This window comes from Helianthus annuus, chromosome 5 (assembly GCF_002127325.2).
Source record: "Helianthus annuus cultivar XRQ/B chromosome 5, HanXRQr2.0-SUNRISE, whole genome shotgun sequence".
In the NCBI taxonomy this organism is placed as follows: Eukaryota; Viridiplantae; Streptophyta; class Magnoliopsida; order Asterales; family Asteraceae; genus Helianthus; species Helianthus annuus.
The window spans coordinates 16,748,052-16,773,433 of record NC_035437.2 but is presented as its reverse complement, the minus strand read 5'-3'; the positions used below and the strand labels follow the sequence as shown (position 1 = coordinate 16,773,433).

At 41.4% G+C, this 25,382-nt stretch overlaps 1 protein-coding gene and 1 non-coding gene across 2 annotated transcripts; one reads left to right on the top strand and one right to left on the bottom strand.

Annotated features, from left to right (window-relative positions):
* Positions 1-17,163: 17,163 nt before the first annotated feature.
* LOC118492697 lies at positions 17,164-17,269 on the bottom strand. The gene has a single exon (XR_004894699.1). It is a non-coding gene; the product is annotated as a small nucleolar RNA R71 (small nucleolar RNA).
* Positions 17,270-21,667: 4,398 nt separating this feature from the next.
* LOC110942730 lies at positions 21,668-22,186 on the top strand. The gene has a single exon (XM_022184496.1). It carries the CDS (start codon positions 21,668-21,670, stop codon positions 22,184-22,186), a length of 519 nt encoding a protein of 172 aa, XP_022040188.1.
* Positions 22,187-25,382: the final 3,196 nt, after the last annotated feature.

The window sequence follows — 25,382 nt, the reverse complement described above, 5'->3', positions numbered from 1 at the left end:
ATTAGATTCCTAACGGGTCTTTAATTAAGCCTATGCTTAGACCGGTTAGTTTTAAAGGAGGATATGGTTAAACGCATGATTATGCGAAGACCGGATTAGAATGCGGTTTAGACCCGACAAGCTTGTATACTTGTGTAATAAGGATAAACTAACTCATTCTGGATTTTGAGATAAAAATGATAAGTTTGACCCGTTTCGGCTAATTTATGCAAACTAGTTACATAAGCCGATCTGAACGCGAACAGTGCGTAACGGGTAACCAAAAGAGTTATGAACAAGTTTCCTAAGTCAATATGCCTTAAATATGTTGTGATATCAGTAGGATACCTTCCATTATGCCCAAAACGAGTTTAAGACCAATTTATGCACCGTAGGGGTATTTCGGTCATTTTAAAGGTTATAAGAGAGATTAAATATCATTCTGAGTTTCAGGTCTGATATAATCAGTAGAATACTTAATTTAATAAGTTATAACAGTAGGGTATCATATATATGTGAAATTTATTAATTATAAACATACTATGCACCGTAGGGGCATTTTGGTAATTTTACATAGTGCTTAAAAGGTCAAAACTAAAAACCTGAGTTTAAAACTTTTCCTTACTCTTAAAATATAAAAATTCACTGAATATATCAGTAGGCATCAACCCTTATATGTTTAAAATAGTTTTGATACATACTAGGCGTTAAAAATGCTTAAAAAGGCGATTTGGAGCCATTTCCGGGTTTTCAAAAGAAAGCTGATGTTTTTATTATTCAAGAAGGCTCAAAATATTTTATTTATCATATTAGATTAGTAGAAAAAGGTTTGGCATCAAAAGGTTTTGAAAAACTCATTTTATAGCCCGAAAGGGCAAAACCGGCAATTACCGAATTAATGCTATAACCCTAAGTTATGCTCAGCCTAAAAATAAATAAAAATCTTCAAAAATCCCAAAATATTGTTTTATATCAGTGGTTAAAAAGTTTGATATCAAAAATTGGGTTTAGATAGGGTATACGCTAATTATGCCATTTAATTACTAAAAAGCTTTCTAATTACGCTAATGAGCATAACTCTTAATCTAGACCACAAACTGATGTCAAATTTTAGGTACAAGTTTATAATTCAGTAATAAATATTATTGTCCTCTCAAATTTTCAAAATTCTCGCTTTAGGGTCAAAAGGCATAATGGTCAACATTTAGGCATTTAACGGAAACATGCATGAACTAGGATTTCTATGGAACCAAGTTGTATAACCTTGGAGGGTTATAGTAACCTATAATATGGTCCTAATGGAATCCTAAGGCATATTTAAACTAAGCTAAATCGGGTTAGAACTGAAAGTCAAAGCAAAAGTCAACTTTTGCGACTTTCGGTTCCGAACCGAGCCTATACTTAGAATTGTCGGGTTGAATCATGCTTAGGCATGTTCAACTAATATTTACCAAGTTATTAAAGTGAGAAAACTGATCTTATGACTTTTATATTAATAGTTATGAATTTATTTAAAGACTAACCCGATTGACTTTTATTTGACCCGACAATTTAACTAAGTAAACGTGGTAATTAGGAGGTGCCCTTTTGAGGGTTTAACACCTACCTAAATACGGTCACGTAGCCATGTTCGTTGAGAACAATGGCTTAACCGTTTTAAAAGTCAAAGTGTTTATCGAAAACGCTTGACTTTCGGTTTGTGACAACCCGTACTCCAGAACTATGTTACTTGAACGAATACATGATATGTTTTGTGTTACACGGTTGTGTGAGTGATTAAATGTTACATGTTACGTGATTTAATGTGATTGCATATGTTACTACTTGAACGATTAGTGAAACATTTATAAGAACCCACTCGGTCCATATGGTTGGACTCGAGACCATGAGGAAACCCAAGTGGGGGTTTCGGCCCACTTCCCTTCACACGCATATATACACACATTACCTCTAGGGTTTTAGTTTTACACAACTTAGCAATCAAGAACACACACAAACTCTCCCTCTCTTCTTCGCAAACCGAAGGCAGCCAAGGACTTTCCCCCATCGGAGATCATTGTCCACGGATCAATCCTACTCTCCTTTCAATCGGTTAGTGGTTTGTGTTTTCTTGGTTGAATGATGTATGTTGTATGCTTTCGGATTGATTGGTTGTGATGATATTATGTGATAACTAGGGTTCTTGCTATGATTATTAATGAAGGTTCTTGATGTCATAATATTCATACAATTCGGTTTGCATGATGTTAATCGGACACTATGTTCCTGTTATTGTTTTGATGCGTATATGATTAATCGGTCCAAGTATATGTTAGCCGGCTAGGTTGCATGCTAGTTCAATAATATGATTCATGTTTCGGTTTAGGTCTGTTTGATGATCTGATTACGTGTTCTTGAGGCTGTCATGAATATGTTAATGATGCTAATTTGAAGATGCTATGAAACTGTTATTTTCGGTATTTGATCTGTTTCCGAAACTGCTGAATATGTTTGCTGAAATCACGGATTAGTTGTTATTGTTATTTAAGGAATTCAGGAAAAGCTGTTACACGCATGGTTGCGACTCAGATTGCGAGTCGGGAACCCACAGTCTCGACTCGAGACCACAACGACATCAGCCGCAATCATGGTTGCGAGTCCCGTTGCGACTCGTAACCGGACCATGATGAACCGAGACCAGCCATTGCGACTCGCAACCTACTGTTGCGACTCGTAATCTCCTGATGTGACTCGTAACCCGGTTGCGACTCGAGATCCCCGTTGCCACTCGAGACCGGCTATTACACATACACTGTTTTGGGCCTACTTTGTCACGGGCCCAATCGTACGACTGTTATGCTATTGGACTGCTTACCTGTTGGGCCGACATGCTATTTGGGTGAATACTATTGGGCCGGGTTATGGTTGGGACGAATACTTAGATTGTTTATCGATACGTGTACGTGTTTACCATGAATCCTTGTATGCTTGCAACGTGGTAACTTATGTGATACATACGTGCGATACTTGAACCGAACCTGACTTACATAATAAACCATGATAGGACGTGGTTGATCATTTACTTGCTACCTGTACTCTTTGTGTATCTGCCAAGCAATCCAAGGTGAGTTCACACAGCCAAGGCATGGGGTTCCCAGGGTGGGAATGGGATTGAATAAACTATACGTACATACTTAGTTAACAGAACATAATGATATGAGTCCTCAGGGTGAGGGTGGTGAATGATAAGATACGGCTAGACTAGTATACCAATTGAACTGATCTTCGCATACACGCCAGGGGTTGGCCGCGATATTATGACTGATCTTCGCACACATGTCTTGGATAGGCCGCGAACTATATACTAAAACTTCGCACACATGCCAGGGTGGCCGCGATACAAATATACATAGTCTAGAATACTTGGGAACTTTCCCCAATCTTCGCATACATGCCGAAATGGCCCGCGATACGAATCAATACTATACATGAACAATGAACGAACTAATACGATGCATGACTAGATAAACAAACGAAATGTTTGCTATACTACTCCATTACTGAACTTATTTTCTGTGAACTCGCTCAACTAGTTTGTTGATTATTTGCTGCATGCCTTGCAGGACCTTAGGTACATTATGGAGCTTGCACAGGGAGGAGCAGGTCGTTGTGGGCAAAGGATCTTGAATGATGTTTCAACACTTATGTTAAATCAAACATACTATTGTTTGGATTACTTAAATGCTTCCGCTATACTTAATTATATTACATGTTCAATATGATTGGTGGTTAGGATCCTGGTCATGTCACGCCTCCAAGCGGTGATACTCCGCGTGTGGATTTTGGGGGTGTGACAGATTGGTATCAGAGCCATTGGTTATAGGGAACTAGGTTTTAATGTGGGAAAACGTTTTTATTAAAACCAGACTATAACCAGAACAGTGCTCTCAACGATCCACAACGACGTTTCGCTCCACGTGCAAGACTCGACATCTTAGGTAATAAGGTTTATGTTTATTGCCTGTTTGCTAGAACTGCTTAGAACTTTGCTCGCATTACGTTTAGATACACATGCTTTGATTACATGAGAACACCTATATGCCCATACTTTTCTGTCATCGCCCTACTCGCGAGCCACTCTTATTTACATTACTTTTACTATGAAGATCATGTCTGGACGAATCAACATGACTCAAGCCCAGCTAGAGGCTCTCGTTCAAGCTCAAGTTGCTGCGGCAGTTGCAGCAGCTCAAGCAGGTCAACACGCGCAGCAGCCTGTCTGCACTTTCAAGAATTTCATGGACTGTCGTCCAAACTCTTTCAGCGGCACAGAAGGAGCGGTTGGACTCCTCCACTGGTTCGAGAAGCTAGAATCAGTATTCGAGATGTGCGAGTGCCCTGAGGCTCGCAAGGTCAAGTTTGCCACCGGCACCTTGGAGGGAATAGCACTAACTTGGTGGAACGCCCAAGTTCAAATCTTAGGGTTGGCAGCTGCTAACGCCACCCCATGGAACGATTTTAAGGAACTCATCAAGCGTGAGTATTGCACGCGTGAAGACATTCACAAGCTGGAAGACGAGCTGTATAATCTGAAAATGATTGGGTCGGAGATCGAAGCGTATACGAAACGGTCAAACGAGCTGGCAGTTCTGTGTCCTACTATGGTGGACCCTCCATACAAGCGCATTGAGTTGTATCTCAAGGGTTTGGCGCCAGAGATTCAGAGCCACGTGACGTCGGCTAACCTCGAAAACATCCAGGAAATCCAACGCCTCGCTCATCGCATCACCGACCAGGCAGTGGATCAGAATAAACTGCCTAAGCGTGTCAACGCTACTGCTACAGTCACTTCAGCTGCTACTACTGCTACACCCAGCGACAACAAACGGAAATGGGATGGGGATTCCGAACAGTCTCAAGCACAGCAGCGCAGGACGAATGACTACCAGAATCCGAGTCAGCAATCATCTGGCAGTCAGGAGCAGGGTGGATACAGGGGAGTACACCCACTATGTAACAAGTGTAACAAGCACCACAGTGGAAGGTGTCGCAAGGAACGTTGCCAGAGATGTTTCAAGATAGGACACGAAGCCAAAGATTGCAGGAGCTCACGACCTGCAAACCAGAATCAGCAACTTCCACCACCAGCTCCTCAGAACCCACAGCAGCAGCAGCCACAACGTGGAAATCGGGGATGTTTCCAGTGTGGGGCAGAAGGTCATTACAAGCGCGATTGCCCACAGTTGAACCAGAATCAGAACAACAACAATAACCAGGGCAATGGGAACAACAACAACAATAATGGCAACGAGGCAAGGGGTCGAGCTTTCATGCTAGGACAAGGAGACGCTGTTTGAACTTATAACTCGTTTTGGGATTTCCTTTATTATGTCTCTGTTACTCAAACAAAGTTTGGTTTGAACACGAATCGTACTGGGTTTTATGGACTATTTTAATTACTATACTTTATGTTTGATATGATGGATGGTTTGATATTATTTGAACACTCCTGCCGTATTTAAGGACCTTATGAACAGGGTGTGCAAACCCTACATAGACAAGTTCGTCATAGTATTCGTGAAGTTCACTTCTTAGGCCGCGTAGTGAACAGGGATGGGATCCATGTCGATCCATCCAAGGTAGACTCAACCAGAAACTGGCCTGCACCACGAGCTACAGACGGTTTACCAAGGATTTCTCGAAGATTGCTCAGCCACTTATGTTACTGACACAGAAGGGTGTCACCTATTGCTGGGAGAGCCCCAGGAGACTGCTTTTCAGCGCGACAAGGTTATCGCTTTCGCCTCTCGTCAACCCAAGATTCACGAGCACAACTACACAACGTACGATTTAGAGCTGGGAGCTGATGTGTTCGCGCTTAAGATATGGCGACACTACCTGTACGGTACCAGGTGCACGATTTACACCGATCACAGGAGTCTCGAGCATATTCTTGAGCAGAAGGATTTGAACATGCGTCAACGACGATGGGTTGAACTACTTAGCGACTACGAATGCGCCATCAAGTACCATTCAGGCAAGGCCAAGGTTGTGGCGGACGCCCTCAGTCGGAAGGACACCCTACCTCAGCGCGTGCGAGCGCTACAGCTTACGATCCAGACTAGCCTGCCAGCACAGATACGAACTGCTCAGATAGAAGCACGGAAGCCCGAAAACGTCAAGGCTGAATGCCTTACGCGGCTCACGACAACGATTAGGACAGAAGGCAGACGGCGCCTACTATGTAACGGGGCGTATTTAGGTCCCACTTTATGGCGGTCTACGCGAACTTGTGATGGATGAAGCTCACAAGCCTTACCACTCAGTACATCCAGGGTCGGATAGAACGTACTAAGACATCAGCACTACTTATTGGTGGCCTAGTAGGAAGGCCCACATTGCTACATACGTCGGAAAATGCTTGACCTGAGTGAGAGTCAAGGTTGAATACCAGAAACTAACAGGGCCTACTTCAGCAGCTTAAGATACCTCAGTGGAAATGGGAAGAAATTTCCATGGATTTCGTTACAGGCCTACCTCGATCCCAGCATGGGAACGATACCATATGGGTGATCGTGGATCGACTCACCAAGTCTGCACACTTCCTACCGATTAAGGAAACGGACAAGTTCTCCACTCTCGCAGACATCTATCTTAAAGAAGTTGTTTTGAGGCACGGGGTGCCCACGTCCATCATTGCGGGTCGCGATGCACGATTCACGTCAGAACTTTGGCAAGCAATGCACAAACCATCCGACTCACGATTAAACATGAGCGCAGTAGCATACAAGCCGCACCATTCGAGGCATTGTACGGGCGTAGATGCCGGTCACCTCTCTGTTGGGCAGAGGTGGGGAATAGTCAGATCACGGGTCCAGAGATTGTAATGGACGCCACAGAAAAGATTGCACAGATACGACAACGCATGGCGGCAGCACGCGACCGTCAGAAAGCCTACGCGGACAAGCGTAGAAAGCCATTGGAATTTCAGGTCGGGGACCATACGAGATCATAGAACGCATAGGCAGGGTAGCCTATAGATCGAACGTACCAGCTGAACTCGGGGCAGTTCACAATGTCTTTCATGTGTCGAACTTAAAGAAATGCCTATCAGATGAAACCCTCATCACTTCTTTTAAGAACTTACTATCGACGGGCGGTTGCAGTTCGTCGGGGAACCAGTTGAAATCACGGACCGGGATATGAAGGTCCTCAAACACAAGAAAATCCCTCTTGCTCGAGTTCGTTGGAACTCCAAACGTGGCCCAGAGTACACCTGGGAACGCGAAGACAGGATGACAGAAAAGTACCCCCAGTTATTCGAAACCAATGCTACCACTACTGAGGCTGAAGCTACTACTTCGGAATTTCGGGACGAAATTCCAGATCAACGGGGGGAGGATGTGACACCCCAGGAAAAACCAGTGAACGATTAAACTTACCTAGCTTCCTCAGTGAGTGCATACCAAATTTCGGGACGAAATTTCCAATTAGTTGGGGATAATGTGACAACCCGTACTCCAGAACTATGTTACTTGAACGAATACATGATATGTTTTGTGTTACACGGTTGTGTGAGTGATTAAATGTTACATGTTACGTGATTTAATGTGATTGCATATGTTACTACTTGAACGATTAGTGAAACATTTATAAGAACCCACTCGGTCCATATGGTTGGACTCGAGACCATGAGGAAACCCAAGTGGGGGTTTCGGCCCACTTCCCTTCACACGCATATATACACACATTACCTCTAGGGTTTTAGTTTTACACAACTTAGCAATCAAGAACACACACAAACTCTCCCTCTCTTCTTCGCAAACCGAAGGCAGCCAAGGACTTTCCCCCATCGGAGATCATTGTCCACGGATCAATCCTACTCTCCTTTCAATCGGTTAGTGGTTTGTGTTTTCTTGGTTGAATGATGTATGTTGTATGCTTTCGGATTGATTGGTTGTGATGATATTATGTGATAACTAGGGTTCTTGCTATGATTATTAATGAAGGTTCTTGATGTCATAATATTCATACAATTCGGTTTGCATGATGTTAATCGGACACTATGTTCCTGTTATTGTTTTGATGCGTATATGATTAATCGGTCCAAGTATATGTTAGCCGGCTAGGTTGCATGCTAGTTCAATAATATGATTCATGTTTCGGTTTAGGTCTGTTTGATGATCTGATTACGTGTTCTTGAGGCTGTCATGAATATGTTAATGATGCTAATTTGAAGATGCTATGAAACTGTTATTTTCGGTATTTGATCTGTTTCCGAAACTGCTGAATATGTTTGCTGAAATCACGGATTAGTTGTTATTGTTATTTAAGGAATTCAGGAAAAGCTGTTACACGCATGGTTGCGACTCAGATTGCGAGTCGGGAACCCACAGTCTCGACTCGAGACCACAACGACATCAGCCGCAATCATGGTTGCGAGTCCCGTTGCGACTCGTAACCGGACCATGATGAACCGAGACCAGCCATTGCGACTCGCAACCTACTGTTGCGACTCGTAATCTCCTGATGTGACTCGTAACCCGGTTGCGACTCGAGATCCCCGTTGCCACTCGAGACCGGCTATTACACATACACTGTTTTGGGCCTACTTTGTCACGGGCCCAATCGTACGACTGTTATGCTATTGGACTGCTTACCTGTTGGGCCGACATGCTATTTGGGTGAATACTATTGGGCCGGGTTATGGTTGGGACGAATACTTAGATTGTTTATCGATACGTGTACGTGTTTACCATGAATCCTTGTATGCTTGCAACGTGGTAACTTATGTGATACATACGTGCGATACTTGAACCGAACCTGACTTACATAATAAACCATGATAGGACGTGGTTGATCATTTACTTGCTACCTGTACTCTTTGTGTATCTGCCGAGCAATCCAAGGTGAGTTCACACAGCCAAGGCATGGGGTTCCCAGGGTGGGAATGGGATTGAATAAACTATACGTACATACTTAGTTAACAGAACATAATGATATGAGTCCTCAGGGTGAGGGTGGTGAATGATAAGATACGGCTAGACTAGTATACCAATTGAACTGATCTTCGCATACACGCCAGGGGTTGGCCGCGATATTATGACTGATCTTCGCACACATGTCTTGGATAGGCCGCGAACTATATACTAAAACTTCGCACACATGCCAGGGTGGCCGCGATACAAATATACATAGTCTAGAATACTTGGGAACTTTCCCCAATCTTCGCATACATGCCGAAATGGCCCGCGATACGAATCAATACTATACATGAACAATGAACGAACTAATACGATGCATGACTAGATAAACAAACGAAATGTTTGCTATACTACTCCATTACTGAACTTATTTTCTGTGAACTCGCTCAACTAGTTTGTTGATTATTTGCTGCATGCCTTGCAGGACCTTAGGTACATTATGGAGCTTGCACAGGGAGGAGCAGGTCGTTGTGGGCAAAGGATCTTGAATGATGTTTCAACACTTATGTTAAATCAAACATACTATTGTTTGGATTACTTAAATGCTTCCGCTATACTTAATTATATTACATGTTCAATATGATTGGTGGTTAGGATCCTGGTCATGTCACGCCTCCAAGCGGTGATACTCCGCGTGTGGATTTTGGGGGTGTGACACGGTTATAACCGCTAAAAATTTAAACTAAGCACGAAAGGACACTTACAAAGGGTCCAAGCAAGGAGGTTTGATCCCAAATTCTCAGGTATGAAGAGCAAGGTCTTCAAATTAGAGGATTTAGAATCAAATGTGGGGTATGAAGGAAGAGGGGAATGGGTATTTATAGGTTTTTAAGGACCGTTAGGATCGTTCCTCGATAACCGTGATCAAATCTGAGCCATACACCTCTTACCCATGGTTTACAAAACAATGGGCAGCCCCTAAATTGAAGAAATGAGAGACAAAAGGCAAATCCAAAGCTGGTTTTCAATTTCTGGTTGCTGGGCAAGGCTTACGGACCGTAAGGGTCCAGCCATACGGTCCGTAAGGACCAGGTCTACACATGGGAACTTTCATTAGTTGACAGGTTTGGCCCCTGCACTCCCAAATGTCATTTCTGACACGTTTAAGGCCCGATAAACCATTTTTAAGGCTCTACAATGATGCCTAAGCATAGAGAACATGAAACATGCTCAAAAATATGTCGGATGTCGGTTTGTTTGGTCGTACGGTCCGGTTGTTCGGCTAATTACGACGAAACACGGACGGACGCTAAAAACGACCCAAATTACGCGAGGAATGGAATTTTATCAAGCCAAACACTAAAATAAAATATTTTAGTGCTTAAATAAATTTTTGGGTGTCCGGGGATATTCAGAATGCAAGATATGCGCGAAAATGCAAACTTGTGCACTTTTTGACACTTTTAGTCCCCACATGACGAAAAAGTTTATTTTTGCGCACCAAACACCTCTAAGCCTATATCTATGCTATATAAAGAATAAATAGGGTATGTTTAACTCATGGACATATTCCGGAAGGTCCGTTACCATACGAATCGACCTACTTTTGTAGTTTGACGCAATTAGTCCTTTAATTGCGTAAAGTAGCGCAAAATGTTATTAATTGATATCCAGGCTTTCCATGGCCCATAATGGGCATTCCCAAGCATATGTTTAAATATTAATACGGTCTCGTTCTCTTAAATAGTCACCGAAAGGCGTAGATTCAAAAGTTGACGCTTTAGGCCCCTCTATTGCGCAAACTTGCGCATCACACCATTTAATAGCATTGAAGCCTTATCTAATCCATATTAGGCATTCTTGGAAGTATTATTAAACATCACGATGCTTTGGGTTCGCTAAAAGGTCATTCAGAGGTATAATTAAACATATTGACACTTTTAGTCCCTCTAACTTGCAAAGTTACGCGTATCTTTACTTATATGCATGAAAACCTTAGACGGCCATTATTTGGCATTCTTGAGAGTATAGTCAAACATTATGAAGCTCCCGATTTGTTAATAGGTCACTCAGAGGTAAGAATTAACATGTTGACACTTTTAACCCTTCATTGCGCAAACTTTCAATTAATTCCACAAACGGCTACACTCGATCGACAAGCGGCTCATTTGTGAACATGAATGTCGTGAGAGGTTATTTAGAAACTTATTTTAGGTATGTTAACACTTCCAGTCCTTTCATAATCAAAGTTTTGATTTTTCGAAAAATTAGTCCCTAAATTTCAATATTGGACTTTATTAGGGTTTATTACACGTGTCAATATATCATTGGACGTGATTTTACGAGGTGTTACAGTAAGTTTCCATTACCGTTTTTGCTTACACACTTGCTAGTATATGATAGATGATAGGATTTTGTGAACCACTGAATGGTAGGGTATGAATGTATTTGATGTTTAGTGAAATATTTTGGAAAAATTCTGAATTATGGAGACATTATGCCGAATTTTTGTTCGAAAGGATAACTTTTTGGTTTTTGTACATTCATACCCGTAACATAAAGCAAGTGTGGGGAAGATTGGGAAGTTGAACTAACTTGAATTATTTTGTGTGGTTGGTTTGTGAATGTGTGTAGATATGGTGACGAAAAAGGGAAAAGCAGTTGCAAGTTCGTCTAACGAGCCTCAAGGGGAAAATGTACAACAAAAGAGGAGGAGATTGACACGGGTTGGTGACCCGGATTCGGAGGAGGATGCACCTCCAAGGGGTCCTAAGCCGGATTGGACATCCGGTTCATTGCTAGACCAACCTGCGGAATGGAGAGAGGATTTGTTCCATGAGCAAATGAACAAATTAAAGCAACGAGCTGAAGCATTTATTGGTGAAAAGGAGATCCGGGAGGTCGATTTCGGGCCGTTTAGGATAACGGCAAAATTCAAGGAATTAGGTTGGGGTGCAGCTTTGAAGTGTTATGATGGCGAGGTGAACAAGATGTATGACACTCCGATTCAAGAGTGGGTGGCCTCACTCGAATGTCCCCAGTTTAAGGCCCCAAGCAAGATAAGGCTTGTTGGATGGTGTAACGGGGTGAAAGTTGAGATGTCTTATGATTATTTGCGCCGAATAGCGAAGTTTGACGACGGACCATCCAATGAATACATCTACCCGAGTCTCAAAGATCTCTACCACGAGCCCAACCAGCATCTACAATGGCAAAATATGCTTGATTACCTCTTCCTTCTGGGTACGACACATGGGAAGTTATATAGATGCAACTTGAGAATGGAAGCAAAGTTGTTGTTGACATTCTGCATGTACAATGTTGTTCCAAGGCGGGGTGACAAGATGGAGGTTCGGTTCCAAGAGTTATCGATCCTATATACGATGATACATGGTTCTCCCAAGGTCCCTTTCCAATTTCTAGTGCTGAATAACATCTGGTTGAGCAAAAATGGTGGAGAACGAAAGATTGTGCCTCATTGCCGGTTGATCACGGCGTTGTTAAAAAAATATGGGGCAATTAAAGGCGATGAAAAAGGTTCTTGCAAGAGGTTTAGACCATTTGACCTTAAGAATCTGGGGCCAGGATGGATTTACAAAGAATCGGAGAGGTATCATAAGTTGAAAACAGATGGGAGAAGGTGGAGAGTGTTGAAGGCGGATGCGAGACCATTACGACCGGGCGAGGCCGATGAGCCCGAAACATCGGATGAAGAAGTGAGTGGTGACGACGACTACCGTGAAGACACATTCATGGTGGATGCTAAGATAGGGGGCGCTGGTCAGGCGGGAGTTCAGGGAGCTGGTGTACAATCTGGTTATGTGGGGAGTGCATTTGAATATGCACAACAGGCCTATGATCCATATTGGGCCCATTCAGGGATTATGGGCCAGATTATTGAACAGAGGCGGCCACCCACTTTTGGCGGATGGAGTGAACAAAACCAAATGCTCTTTGATCAAAAAAACTTTTATGGGTGCTAGCATGGAAAGAGCTATCAAATGGAGCTATGATAGAAACGAGCAATGGAACCGTGCTCATATGTATGCCCATGAAGAAGAAGTGAACAACTGCTATTTTGACGATCGCCAAAGACGCTTACATGATCACTGGCATGCGGGCCAACTTCTTGAAGCGGACCCGCCAGTTGTGGACTATACCACGTTGCCACCTAATGATGGTAGTGTGTCATACCCCACCCCACCATTACATCATTCTCAATGGGTGGATCCACACGCTATGAGTTATCAGTAGGCAAATCCAAGTGGTGATCAAGGAAGCAGCAGTGGCAGCGGAGCATTTGGTTTTGGCGAGTGGAATGATATGATGACATCCATCTTCGGGCCTCCACAGCCGAAGTACTACTAGCCAGGTCGTATCTTGCTCCTTTATACATTTTTGTATATGTTTATTTAGTATGTTTATGTTATGGTTGGGAGGTCGGGTGGTGTTTTGATGTTGATATTTTTGTTAGGTTGTGAAATTTGGTGGTGTTTTTAGTTATAAAATAAAATAAAAAATACAAAAAGAAACTTGGGGTTTGAGAAAGTAAGCTTGTGTTAATATTGTTGGTTAAAGCGATCCTTCCCTCAAAACCGTACATTGGGACAATGTATCCCAAGTGTGGGGATGGAGGAATTTTTGAGAATTTTTATTTTTTTTTGTAAATCCAAGCGAAAAGTGTTGAAATTTGAAAACTTGATATTGTTCTATTTGATACACCGACACCCATTCCTAGTTTTTTCTTGGTGAGAATTCGAGCCACATATGATTGTTATTGATATTTCTTTGTTTGAGTGGCGGTGTGTGTAGTATGTTAATAGAACTTGTGTGCGAATCCTTGTTAAATCCTAGAGTTAGCATGCTTTTGGAAATGATAGGGGACTTTTAGGTAGCCTCGTCTAGACGTGTGAGAGTGCGGGATTGGTGGGTTGGACCTCATACTTTACATATATGAGCTTGGTATTGTGAGGGGTGGGGGTTTGGTCCTTAGAAAGCCATGTTTGAGCCTTAGACCATTCGGTTGTGACCTAAGCCTACTTCCTATAAAATTTTACCTATTGAGATAACCCGGTTTAGGAAATTTAGTATGTAGTGTTGTTGTTCTTGTATATATTATTGAATTTTGATGTATCGTTAAAAAAGGAGAAAAATATGAGAAAAATACAAAAAGAAGAATTTAGTTGTGTTAGTAGTTGAAAAGTGGATGATGTTTTGTATATAGTTGATGTTGCTTTGTTTAGTAGTAAAAATAAAAACCGAGTCAAATCAATTAGCTCTTTCATATGTATTCTACCATTTCCTACCTTTGCACCTAGCCCCGTTACAACCCGTAAGTTCCTTTGATTCAAAAGCATGCTAGATATTGGTTAGGAGGAAACTTGATTTTCATACAAGCTTATTAGCGCACACACACACACGCATTGAGTGGTTTGCATTACATACTAGTAATTCTTGTCACCGAGAGATTTTTGTGAGGGGTGTGTCTTGTGGTATGATTAAAAGTTAGTAGAAGGACGGCACATTTTAGCTTGGTTTGCATGAGTGATCGCTTGAAGTTTGAAATGGTTTTTGAATGAGTTGCTTGGGACAAGCAACGGGTAAGTGTGGGGATGTGACCGGGTGGTCTGTAAGACAACCCTTAAGACCTTTAAATAGATTAAAATCCCAAACTTTGTCCGGTAATTTGCTTGAATTAGGTAATCACAAGATGTTGATGATGCAGGTGTTAAAGTGTTCAAGATGATGGTTTTAGGAAGCATGGATGGATGTTTAAAGTCGGCTAAGCAGGAGTTGGAGAAATGGTGAAGCAAAAGAAGGAAACAAAGAAAAAGGCCACTCAGGGTCGTAACCTACGGCTCTGGCTGTAGGCTACGACACCCACCCTTTGGAATAGGAGCATCGCCGTAAGATAGAAGCTACATGCCGTAAGGAACTGCTGCTTGCCGTAAGCTACGGCAGGCGCCGTAGCTTACGGTGCCATTTTGACTGATTGTTGACCACTGCTTGCCGTAATCTACGGCAGGTGCTGTAGCTTACGGTGCCGACTGGCTCCATGATGTAACTTCTGCATTAAATGACATTTGTTGGGGTTTTTATGGTGTCTCATGAGATGTTTTCGGTTACACAATCATTGGGACACGAATTGAGAGCAATTTTGGAGACATTGGAGCTTGAAGAACACTAGTTAATCTTTTGTTTTATGTTGGTGATTCCTTTGAACATTGAAACTTTGGTTATGATGTTGCTTCAAGCCATGAGTGGCTAAACACTTAACGATTGTCCTGGATTGAAGGTTTGATTGAGACATTTCATGTTTGAGTTTTCTAATTTCTAGAATAACAATCTTTATCGTTGTGATTTGTTGTTATGGTGTGTGATTGTTTGTTAGTAACATGTTAATTCTTACATTGAACTAATTAGAAACCATACGTTCTTGGTGCCGTTGGCAATCGAGATATCATGGGTATAGTTAGGCTTGGGTAAGGGTTGATTGATCATCGGGTAATAACCTCACGTTCTAGGAATCTGAGTACTTAGTTCCCTTTCATCACTGCAAGTAATCACACATGAGGTATGTCTATGTAGGTCTTTCTAGTGAAATGATAATATGAATGTCGAAGCAAACCGGAAATCTAGGATGGTCATCTGTCTCTAATTTGCTTACAACCAAAACTTCTCTTTTGCAATTTATTTAGTTAAATTTAGTTCTAAAACCAATTCACTCAAATCAACTCTTGAATTTTACTTTACTTGCAAATTAGTTTAATTTTAGTCAAGTTAGATAATCTTCTAAATAACACATATTCCACAAACTCCCTGTGTTCGATACCCACTTACCGCTAACTATTTAGTTGTATTTGGATTAAATTTGATTGTGACCACGACACCACGTCAAATTTTGGCGCCATTGCCGGGGAGTAGTGCGCAACGTGTGTTATTTTTGTTCTTTTTAAGTTTGTTATTTTTCTGGTTTACGCTGGGTGTGTTAGTGTGCAGGTATTTACAGGTGCATGCGTACTAGAAGCTCTCACAAGCTTTCACCATTAGCATTTGATCCGGAAATCGAACGAACTTTGCGAGCAAACAGAATTTTGTTAACGGAAAACACAATTAGCGGTTCACCAACAACACCAATCACACCGGTTACACCACTTCGATATATGGATCCACCACAACCACCACCTACTACGGGTGAACCCGTACCACCGTTTATACCAACATCCACTCAACCTTCACCAAATACCACCATGCCTACCACTACTACCGAACCTACGTTACTTCGTAATGTTACACCAACCAACACCACACAACCCATTACCACTCTAGAAGAACCAACCATTACTTATAACCCTTCTACTACAATACCACCACTTTCCCATTTCTTCCCGGGTGCAGGACAATCATCTTCAAACTATACCATTGCACCAAAGTCAACCATTGTCCATGCTACATCATTGAGACCATCGAATCAGTTGGGATTTCAATTCTCGACTTTTCCATTTGGGCAATCTTCGGGTATAGGGGGATGGATATGAGGAAGGATATGAAGATTTTAAGGGCTATGATGAAGATGGTTATGCTTATGGAGGTGATGGGGATCAAGAAGAGTTCGGTTATGTGCAAGGTCAATCTCAAGGAATGCCAAGTGTTGGTGGAATGCCACAACAACAACAACTTATACCACAACACATTAGGCCGAGGCCACAAGGGCCACAAGTGCAACGTCCCATACCATTGCAACAAGCTCGTCCACAGAATGTTCAACAACAATTCCAAAGACCAATTCAACACCCACCGATGCCACAACAACAATTTCAACAACCAATTGCACCACAAGGGCATATACCAAGACCAATGGGTCCAGTTCGTCCAAGGGGTCAGTTTGGTGTACCAAGAAGGCATCTTAGAGAACATGCAAGGGGTATTGAAGCGCATTTTAGGCCGGTGATTACTCATAGTCCTTCACCGGTGGTTATTCCTCATAACAACCAAGGAAGAACTTTTGAAGTAAGAACAAATTCCTTGCAAAGTTTGCCGAAATATAAGGGTCTAGCAACGAATGAACCCTATTTCCATTTGGAGGCCTATGACTCAATTTGCAATACTCTTGGGAGTCAAGGTTTTTCGGCCGATGATGTCAAATTGGTATTATTCCAATTCTCTTTGGAAGATAAGGCGAAAAAGTGGTTCTACACATTACCTTCGGCATCTATCTATACATGGGCGAAGATGCAAAAAATTTTCTTAGATGAATTCCACACCGCCCAAAAGACAAATGATGCTAGGAAAGGGTTGAGGAGTTTTCAACAACAACAAGGTGAAATGTTCCATGAGGCCTTTGAACGTTTTAACATGATGATTAAAAATTGTCCTCATCATGGAATTGAACTTTGGGAGTTGATGAATGCCTTCCACGAGGGGTTGTGTGCCGAAGATGCTCGTGATCTAATGTCAATCACAAATGGTACTTTTGGCATGAATTACGAGAATGATGATTGGGAGTTCTTGGAACAAATGGCAATTACATCGAAGAGGAAAGCTCAAGCATCAAGGAGAGCACGACCGGCAGTTACCTGAACACAAGTGCATGCGGTTGACGATGGTAATGTTCAAACCTCTAATCAAATTTATGATGTTTGTGCTATTTGCAATGAAATAGGTCATGCGGCTGAAAATTGCCAAGGAATGATGGAAGGGCAATATGAAGAAGTTCATGTGGTACAAGGTCAAGGAGGGGGTGGTAGAAACTATAACATGAATTCTAACACTTACCACCCTGGGTTGAGGAACCACCCGAATTTTCGATATGGGAACCCTTCAAATCAAGCAAACCAGAATTTTCAAGGTAGCCAAGGGAACTTTGGTTCGCGCCAACCTTACAACAATCAAAGTGGATATAGAGGTGGGAACAACCAAGGATACCAAAGGCAATATCAAGCGGGTCAAGAACAAGGGGGGTCTTCAGGTGGAAATGAGATGATGGATATGTTGAAGAGCATGTAAGCGGAAATGCAAAAGAGAAACCAAATGGATGACGCTCGCATACAAAAAGACGAGGCTCGAGACAAAGCGATTCAAACTTTGACCACCCAAATGGGTCAACTCGCAACTGAAGTGTCAGAATTAAAGAAAAACAAAGGTCAATTACCAAGCGACACTAAGGTAAACCTGTCTCATAGTACTTCAACAGGTAATAATGTTAATATCCACCATGTAAGTGTTTTGAGAAGTGGGAAAGAGTACAAAACCAATCCTTCACCGGATTTGGTTGAGGGGGTGGTTGAAGATATAACGGGTCAAGATAGTGAGGAAGAAAATGAACCACCTATTATTGCTTCTAAAAAACCCAATTTTGAAAAACCCGAAATTAATAAGGAAAAAGAGAATAAAAATGAAGATGAGGGATCTAGTCAAGTACCATTTCCCTTGGCTTTATTAGATTCGGGTAGGAAAAATTTCATTTCAAAAAGGGGTCCTCAAAAAGAGGAAATGTGGGAGGTTTTTAAACAGGTTAAAATCAATCTACCTTTACTTGAAGCAATCAAATAGGTACCCGCTTACGCCAAGTTTTTAAAGGAATTGTGTACCCAAAAGAGGCAACAAAAGGTGCCTAAATTGGTATACTTGACGGAGCGGGTAAGTGCGGTCTTGAAAGGAGATCTTCCTCCTAAGCTACAAGATCCGGGAACGCCTCTCATAAATATCCAAGTTGGAAATTTTTAAACTGCAAGGGCGTTATTGGATCTTGGAGCCGGAGTAAGTATCCTACCGGGGGGGTTGTATGACCAATACCATTTTGGTCCATAGAAACGGGTTGAGACAACGATGGTATTAGCCGATTTGTCTCACAAACTTCCCCGGGGTATTGTACGGGATGTGATAGTTAAGGTTGATGAATTTTATTATCCCGTGGATTTTCTTGCGCTAGATTACTCATCCGCGGACCCAATTCAACAACAGAATGTTATTTTGGGTCGGCCATTTTTGAACACCGCACATGCCGTTATTGATTGTCGATATGGTACGGTCGACATGACATTCGGTAATAGAAAGATGAGATTAAATGTTTTTACTAATTGTACTAACGTTTATGGTGATGAGTGTTTTATAGTAGATTTCATAGATGGATACGACCCGAAGGAGTTCAAGGAAGAAATTTTGGGTTCTTGTGTTTGTGATGTGTCTTTGCAGGTGCATGCATGTGAGTTGGAAAAGGAAGAGAAGGAGCAAGAGGCTCTTGCGGTGAAAGAAGGAAGACTGCCATGGACCCACCAAACGGACACTCTACCGGTGGAAATTGATTCGGGCACAAAGCCTTCTTTGGAATGTCCACCAAGTGTGGAATTGAAAGAGCTACCAAAGCACTTAAAGTATGCATTTCTGGGAGAGAATAAAACCCTTACCGGTGATCATTGCTTCCAATTTGGCGGTAGCTCAAGAAGAGGAGTTGATACGGGTGTTGAAAGCTCACAAGGCGGCAATTGGGTGGACGATAGCCGATTTAAAAGGTATTAGTCCATCCATTGTAATGCACAAAATCATTACAAGCGAGGATGCAAAGCCGACCCGTGAAACACAAAGAAGGTTGAATCCGAATTTGAGAAAGGTGGTCAAGAAGGAAGTTATCAAGTGGTTGGATGCGGGGATCATTTATCCCATTTCGGACAGTGCGTGGGTAAGTCCGACTCAGGTAGTGCCTAAAAAATCTGGCATCCAGGTGATAAAAGACGAGCAAGGTGAGCAAATTGCCACCCGCCCGGTCACCGGGTGGCGAGTTTGCATTGATTATAGAAAATTAAACGCCGCTACCTCCAAAGACCATTTCCCGTTACCCTTCATTGACCAAATAATTGAAAAACTTTCCGGTCAAAAATACTATTGTTTCTTGGATGGGTACTCGGGATATAACCAAATTGCTATTCACCCGGACGACCAATACAAAACCATGTTTACATGCCCATATGGTACATTTGTTTTTCGGCGAATGCCATTTGGACTATGTAACGCCCCCGCCACGTTCCAAAGATGTATGATGAGTATATTTTCAGACATGGTCGGGGAATCTCTTGAAGTGTTTATGGATGATTTTTCCATTTTTGGGCCAAGTTTTGACTCTTGTCTCGATGAGTTAGAAAAAGTTTTAAAAAGGTGTGTTGAGACAAACTTGGTTCTAAGTTGGGAAAAGAGCCATTTTATGGTTCAAGAGGGTATTGTGTTAGGACACGTGATATCGGACCAGGGAATGGAGGTAGACAAAGCAAAAATTCGGGTAATTTCATCTTTACCCCCACCAAAGAATGTTAAGGGGGTGAGATCATTTTTGGGACACGCGGGGTTCTATAGAAGGTTTATTAAGGGTTTTAGTGTAATTACAAACCTTTATGTAACTTATTATTGAAAGATGTTCCATTTGATTTTACTGACGAATGTTTGCAAGCGTTTCATGTGTTGAAGGAACAGTTGGTGAAGGCTCCTATCTTGCAACCACCGGATTGGTCAAAGTCATTTGAAATTATGTGTGATGCTAGCGACACGACCATTGGAGCGGTTTTGGGTCAAAGGGTCGATAAGACGCCGGTAGCGATCTATTATGCTAGTAAAACTTTGTCTGAGGCGCAACTCAATTACACCACAACCGAGAAAGAATTATTAGCGGTGGTGTATGCCTTGGATAAGTTTAGATCCTACATTTGGGGGAGCAAGGTGATCGTGTATTCGGATCATAGTGCGGTCCGATATTTAATGGAAAAGAAGGATGCAAAGCCCCGGTTGATTCGATGGGTGCTTTTGTTGCAAGAGTTCGATCTCGAGATTCGGGACAAAAAGGGATGTGAAAATGTTGTAGCGGATCATTTTACCCGGATCCCATTGGAAGGTGTTGATGACCCGAGCGAAATTAATGAACGGTTTCCCGATGAACAATTGTTAGTCGTTTCTACTTTTGTTGCACCTTGGTATGCCCATTACGTGAACTATTTGGCCAAGGGTGGAATTCCGAATCATTCGACGAAGAAGAGATGGCAACAATTTCTTAGTCAAGTGAAAAAGTATATTTGGGATGAACCGGACTTGTTCAAATCGGACCCGATCAAGTGATACGAAGATCTGTTCCCGAATCTGAAGTTCTAGAAATTTTGACCCATGCTTATTCATCGGCATGTGGAGGGCATTTTAGTGGGAACAAGACGGGTTATCGGGTGTTATCTAGTGGGTTTTATTGGCCCACGATTTTCAAGGATTCCTGCGAGTATGCCCGAAATTGCATAAATTGTCAAAGAGTGGGAAGCATTTCGAAGCGGGATGAAATGCCGTTACAACCAATTTTGGTGGTGGAGGTATTTGATGTTTGGGGAATAGACTTTATGGGTTCTTTTCCAAACTCAAATGGTTTTTTGTATATATTGGTTGCGGTTGATTACGTTTCAAAATGGATTGAAGCTATCGCTACGAGGACCAATGATCATTCCGTTGTATGTAAGTTTGTGCAATCCAACATTTTTGCTCGATTCGGTGTGCCTAGGGTGATAATCAGTGATGGTGGTTCACATTTCAAGAATTTCAATTTCGGGAAGTTGTTAAAAAGATACAATGTGAACCACCGTGTTGCAACACCGTATTCATTCGCAAACGAGTGGTCAAGTTGAAGTGTCCAACCGTCAAATTAAAGAAATTTTAATGAAGATGGTGAGAACGGATAGAAAAGATTGGTCAAGCAAGCTTGATGATGCATTGTGGGCTTATCGAACGGCCTACAAAACTCCACTTGATACAATCCTTATCGAATGGTGTACGGAAAAGGGTGCCATTTGCCTATGGAGTTAGCACATCGGGCATATTGGGCGATTAAAATGGTGAATGCAAATTATGACGAAGCGGGTCGAGTGCGAAAGCTACAATTGAATGAGATTGAGGAAATACGGGATCAAGCCTATGAGTGTGCATCCGCATATAAAGACAAACTGAAGAAAGTTCATGACGCAAAAATAAAGAAAAAGAACTTCGAAGTGGGTCAAAAGGTGTGGTTGTATAATTCAAGGTTGAAGATGTTCGCGGGAAAACTCAAAAGCAAGTGGATGGGCCCTTACGTCATTCGAAGAGTGGGGAGGTTTGGAGATGTCGACATACAAGATGAACAAACCAATAAGCAACAAACGGTGAACGGGCATCGGCTCAAACCGTATTTGGAAGGTAACGACATCAACCATCTTGAGCTTGACAAAGTGGGTTACATTCTACTCCCATTGGATGACGAAGAAACTTGGAAGAGGTCCAGGTTTGGTGTTTGTACATATTTAGTTTAGTTTGTTTTGCTTTGAATAAGTTTCGTTTAAAACCGGCGTTTGAAACAAGTGTGGGGAAATTCGTACGAATTTCCCGAACATAGTGTTGAGGACAACAAGGGTTTTTAACGGGGGGTAGGGTAATAATTGTCATGTTTTCAATAAATTATAAAAACAATAAAAATTAAACAATTTTATACAGCCAAAAAAACACACACACATTAAACAAAAATTTTAAGTTGAAAAGTAATAAAAGGACCGAACCCAAAGTGCCAGTGACCGCCATAAGCTACGGTCCCTGGCGTAGCTTACGGCGGCTATCCACAAAATTGAAGCTTACGGCGCCAACCTACTTTTTTACGGCGAGGAATTTTTGCCCAGTTGCCACCGTAACCTACGGTACTGTGCCGTAGGCTACGGCGCCGAGTGTGATGCTTGGGGTGGGGCTGTCGGCGGTTACACATAAAAAAACCCGAAAATAATTAAACATTAATAATAATATCTTTAATAAAAAACTCTTCATTAATCCCCATCCACACATCTAACAATCGATCTCTACCACATTCTTCTTCTTCTTCACCTTTCCTTCTCTAGAACCCTAGCCCATCATAACCACAAACCTCCACATCTTCTTCATATCTTAACCAAATCAAGCAGTTCTTGGGTCGATTTTGACTAAAATCTTACAAGCATTCTGATTGTGGGTGAATATTTGGAAGAAAACTACACTTTCTTGGTCGATTTTTGGACCCTAGGGGCCGAAAATTTTGGGGTTTCTTGTGGGTTTTTGTGTGAACTTCAAGTGCTTGTTATTCTCATCTTCTACAACACCAAGGTATGCAATTTCACTTCATTTTTTGATGTACATTGGGGTTTGTAAGTTTCACACCTCGATATTTCCACGTATTACCGGTGGGCCCGGTGGGGAGTATCGTGACGTAGATGATATCATCATAGTCAAACAACACAATTTAAGTGCACAGCGGAAGCAAAGATAATATATATTACAATCCGATATAAAGTAATATCAAGGTATTACAAACGGAAAGTAAAGGATCCACAGGTGGATCAATCAAAAGATAATTGTTCAACAGACTTTAGGCATCTAAGCTTGCGAGACTTCTATTGATGCTAGGAGTAGCCAGCCTATTCCGATTAGTACCTACACTTAGCCTTTTGGGAAAATACGTCAGTTTTCACAGGTAAATACAATTTAACTGACTCATTTTGAAAGAATTACATGTTTATTCTGCGTCTAGTAGCCCGGTTCATGCCGGGTTAAAGATTAATAGACACACCACATAGTATAGTCCCGCGGCGGGAAACCAGTGGTTATACCTTGATATATGTAAATGCACTGACGGGTGTACGCCTACACCCGTGTGCTAAGGCCGTGGCCATTCTTTGAATGATGCCAAGGAAATCCGGGACATGGTCATTAAACTCCCAAATGCATTGAACAAACAAAACAAATTTTTAAACGGGTCATCTTGATAATACTTAACTACTAATCAATTAAGGTCAAATGCCCGACCAAGCGGTATTTTATATACCGTACCCAAGCCCGTATAGGGAAAATAAGTTAAAAGTATTTACCTGAGCAAATTTGTACAATTTATCCCAGCCGTATACCACCAAGCAAGTACAGATAGCTTTTACTGGGCTCCTAAATCTGGAACGAAGGTTTTTAATAACCTATTAGATTCCTAACGGGTCTTTAATTAAGCCTATGCTTAGACCGGTTAGTTTTAAAGGAGGATATGGTTCAAAACGCATGATTATGCGAAGACCGGATTAGAATGCGGTTTAGACCCAACAAGCTTGTATACTTGTGTAATAAGGGTAAACTAACTCATTCTGGATTTTGAGATAAAAATGATAAGGTTTGACCCGTTTCGGCTAATTTATGCAAACTAGTTACATAAGCCGATCTGAACGCGAACAGTGCGTAACGGGTAACCAAAAGAGTTATGAACAAGTTTCCTAAGTCAATATGCCTTAAATATGTTGTGATATCAGCAGGATACCTTCTATTATGCCCAAAACGAGTTTAAGACCAATTTATGCCCCGTAGGGGTATTTCGGTCATTTTAAAGGTTATAAGAGAGATTAAATATCATTCTGAGTTTCAGGTCTGATATAATTAGTAGAATACTTAATTTAATAAGTTATAACAGTAGTGTATCATATACATGTGAAATTTATTAATTATAACCATACTATGCACCGTAGGGGCATTTTGGTAATTTTACATAGTGCTTAAAAGGTCAAAACTGAAAACCTGAGTTTAAAACTTTTCGTTACTGTTAAAATATAAAAATTTACTGAATATATCAGTAGGCATCAACCCTTATATGTTTAAAATAGTTTTGATACATACTAGGCGTTAAAAATGCTTAAAAAGGAGATTTGGAGCCATTTCCGGGTTTTCAAAAGAAAGCTGATGTTTTTATTATTCCAGAAGGCTCAAAATATTTTATTTATCATATTAGATTAGTAGAAAAAGGTTTGGCATCAAAAGGTTTTGAAAAACAAATTTTTTAGCCCGAAAGGGCAAAACCGGCAATTACCGAATTAATGCTATAACCCTAAGTTATGCTCAGCCTAAAAATAAATAAAAATCTTCAAAAATCCCAAAATATTATTTTATATCAGTGGTTAAAAAGTTTGATATCAAAAATTGGGTTTAGATAGGCTATACGCTAATTATGTCATTTAATTACTAAAAATCTTTCTAATTACGCTAATGAGCATAACTCTTAATCTAGACCTCAAACTGATGTCAAATTTTAGGTACAAGTTTATAATTCAGTAATAAAGATTATTGTCATCTCACATTTTCAAAATTCTCGTTTTAGGGTCAAAAGGCATAATGGTCAACATTTAGACCTTTAACGGAAACATGCATGAACTAGGATTTCTATGGAACCAAGTTGTATAACCTTGGAGGGTTATACTAGCTTATAATATGGTCCTAATGGAATCCTAAGGCATATTTAAACTAAGCTAAATCGGGTCAGAACTGAAAGTCAAAGCAAAAGTCAACTTTTGCGACCTGCGGTTCCGAACCGAGCCTATACTTAGAATTATCGGGTTGAATCATGCTTAGGCATGTTCAACTAATATTTACCAAGTTATTAAAGTAAGAATTAACATGTTGACACTTTTAACCCTTCATTGCGCAAACTTTCAATTAATTCCACAAACGACTACACTC

Bases quoted from the DNA above. Each gene is read 5' to 3' on its own strand.
- LOC110942730 (XM_022184496.1), top strand. From the start codon at position 21,668: ATGGTGTACGGAAAAGGGTGCCATTTGCCTATGGAGTTAGCACATCGG.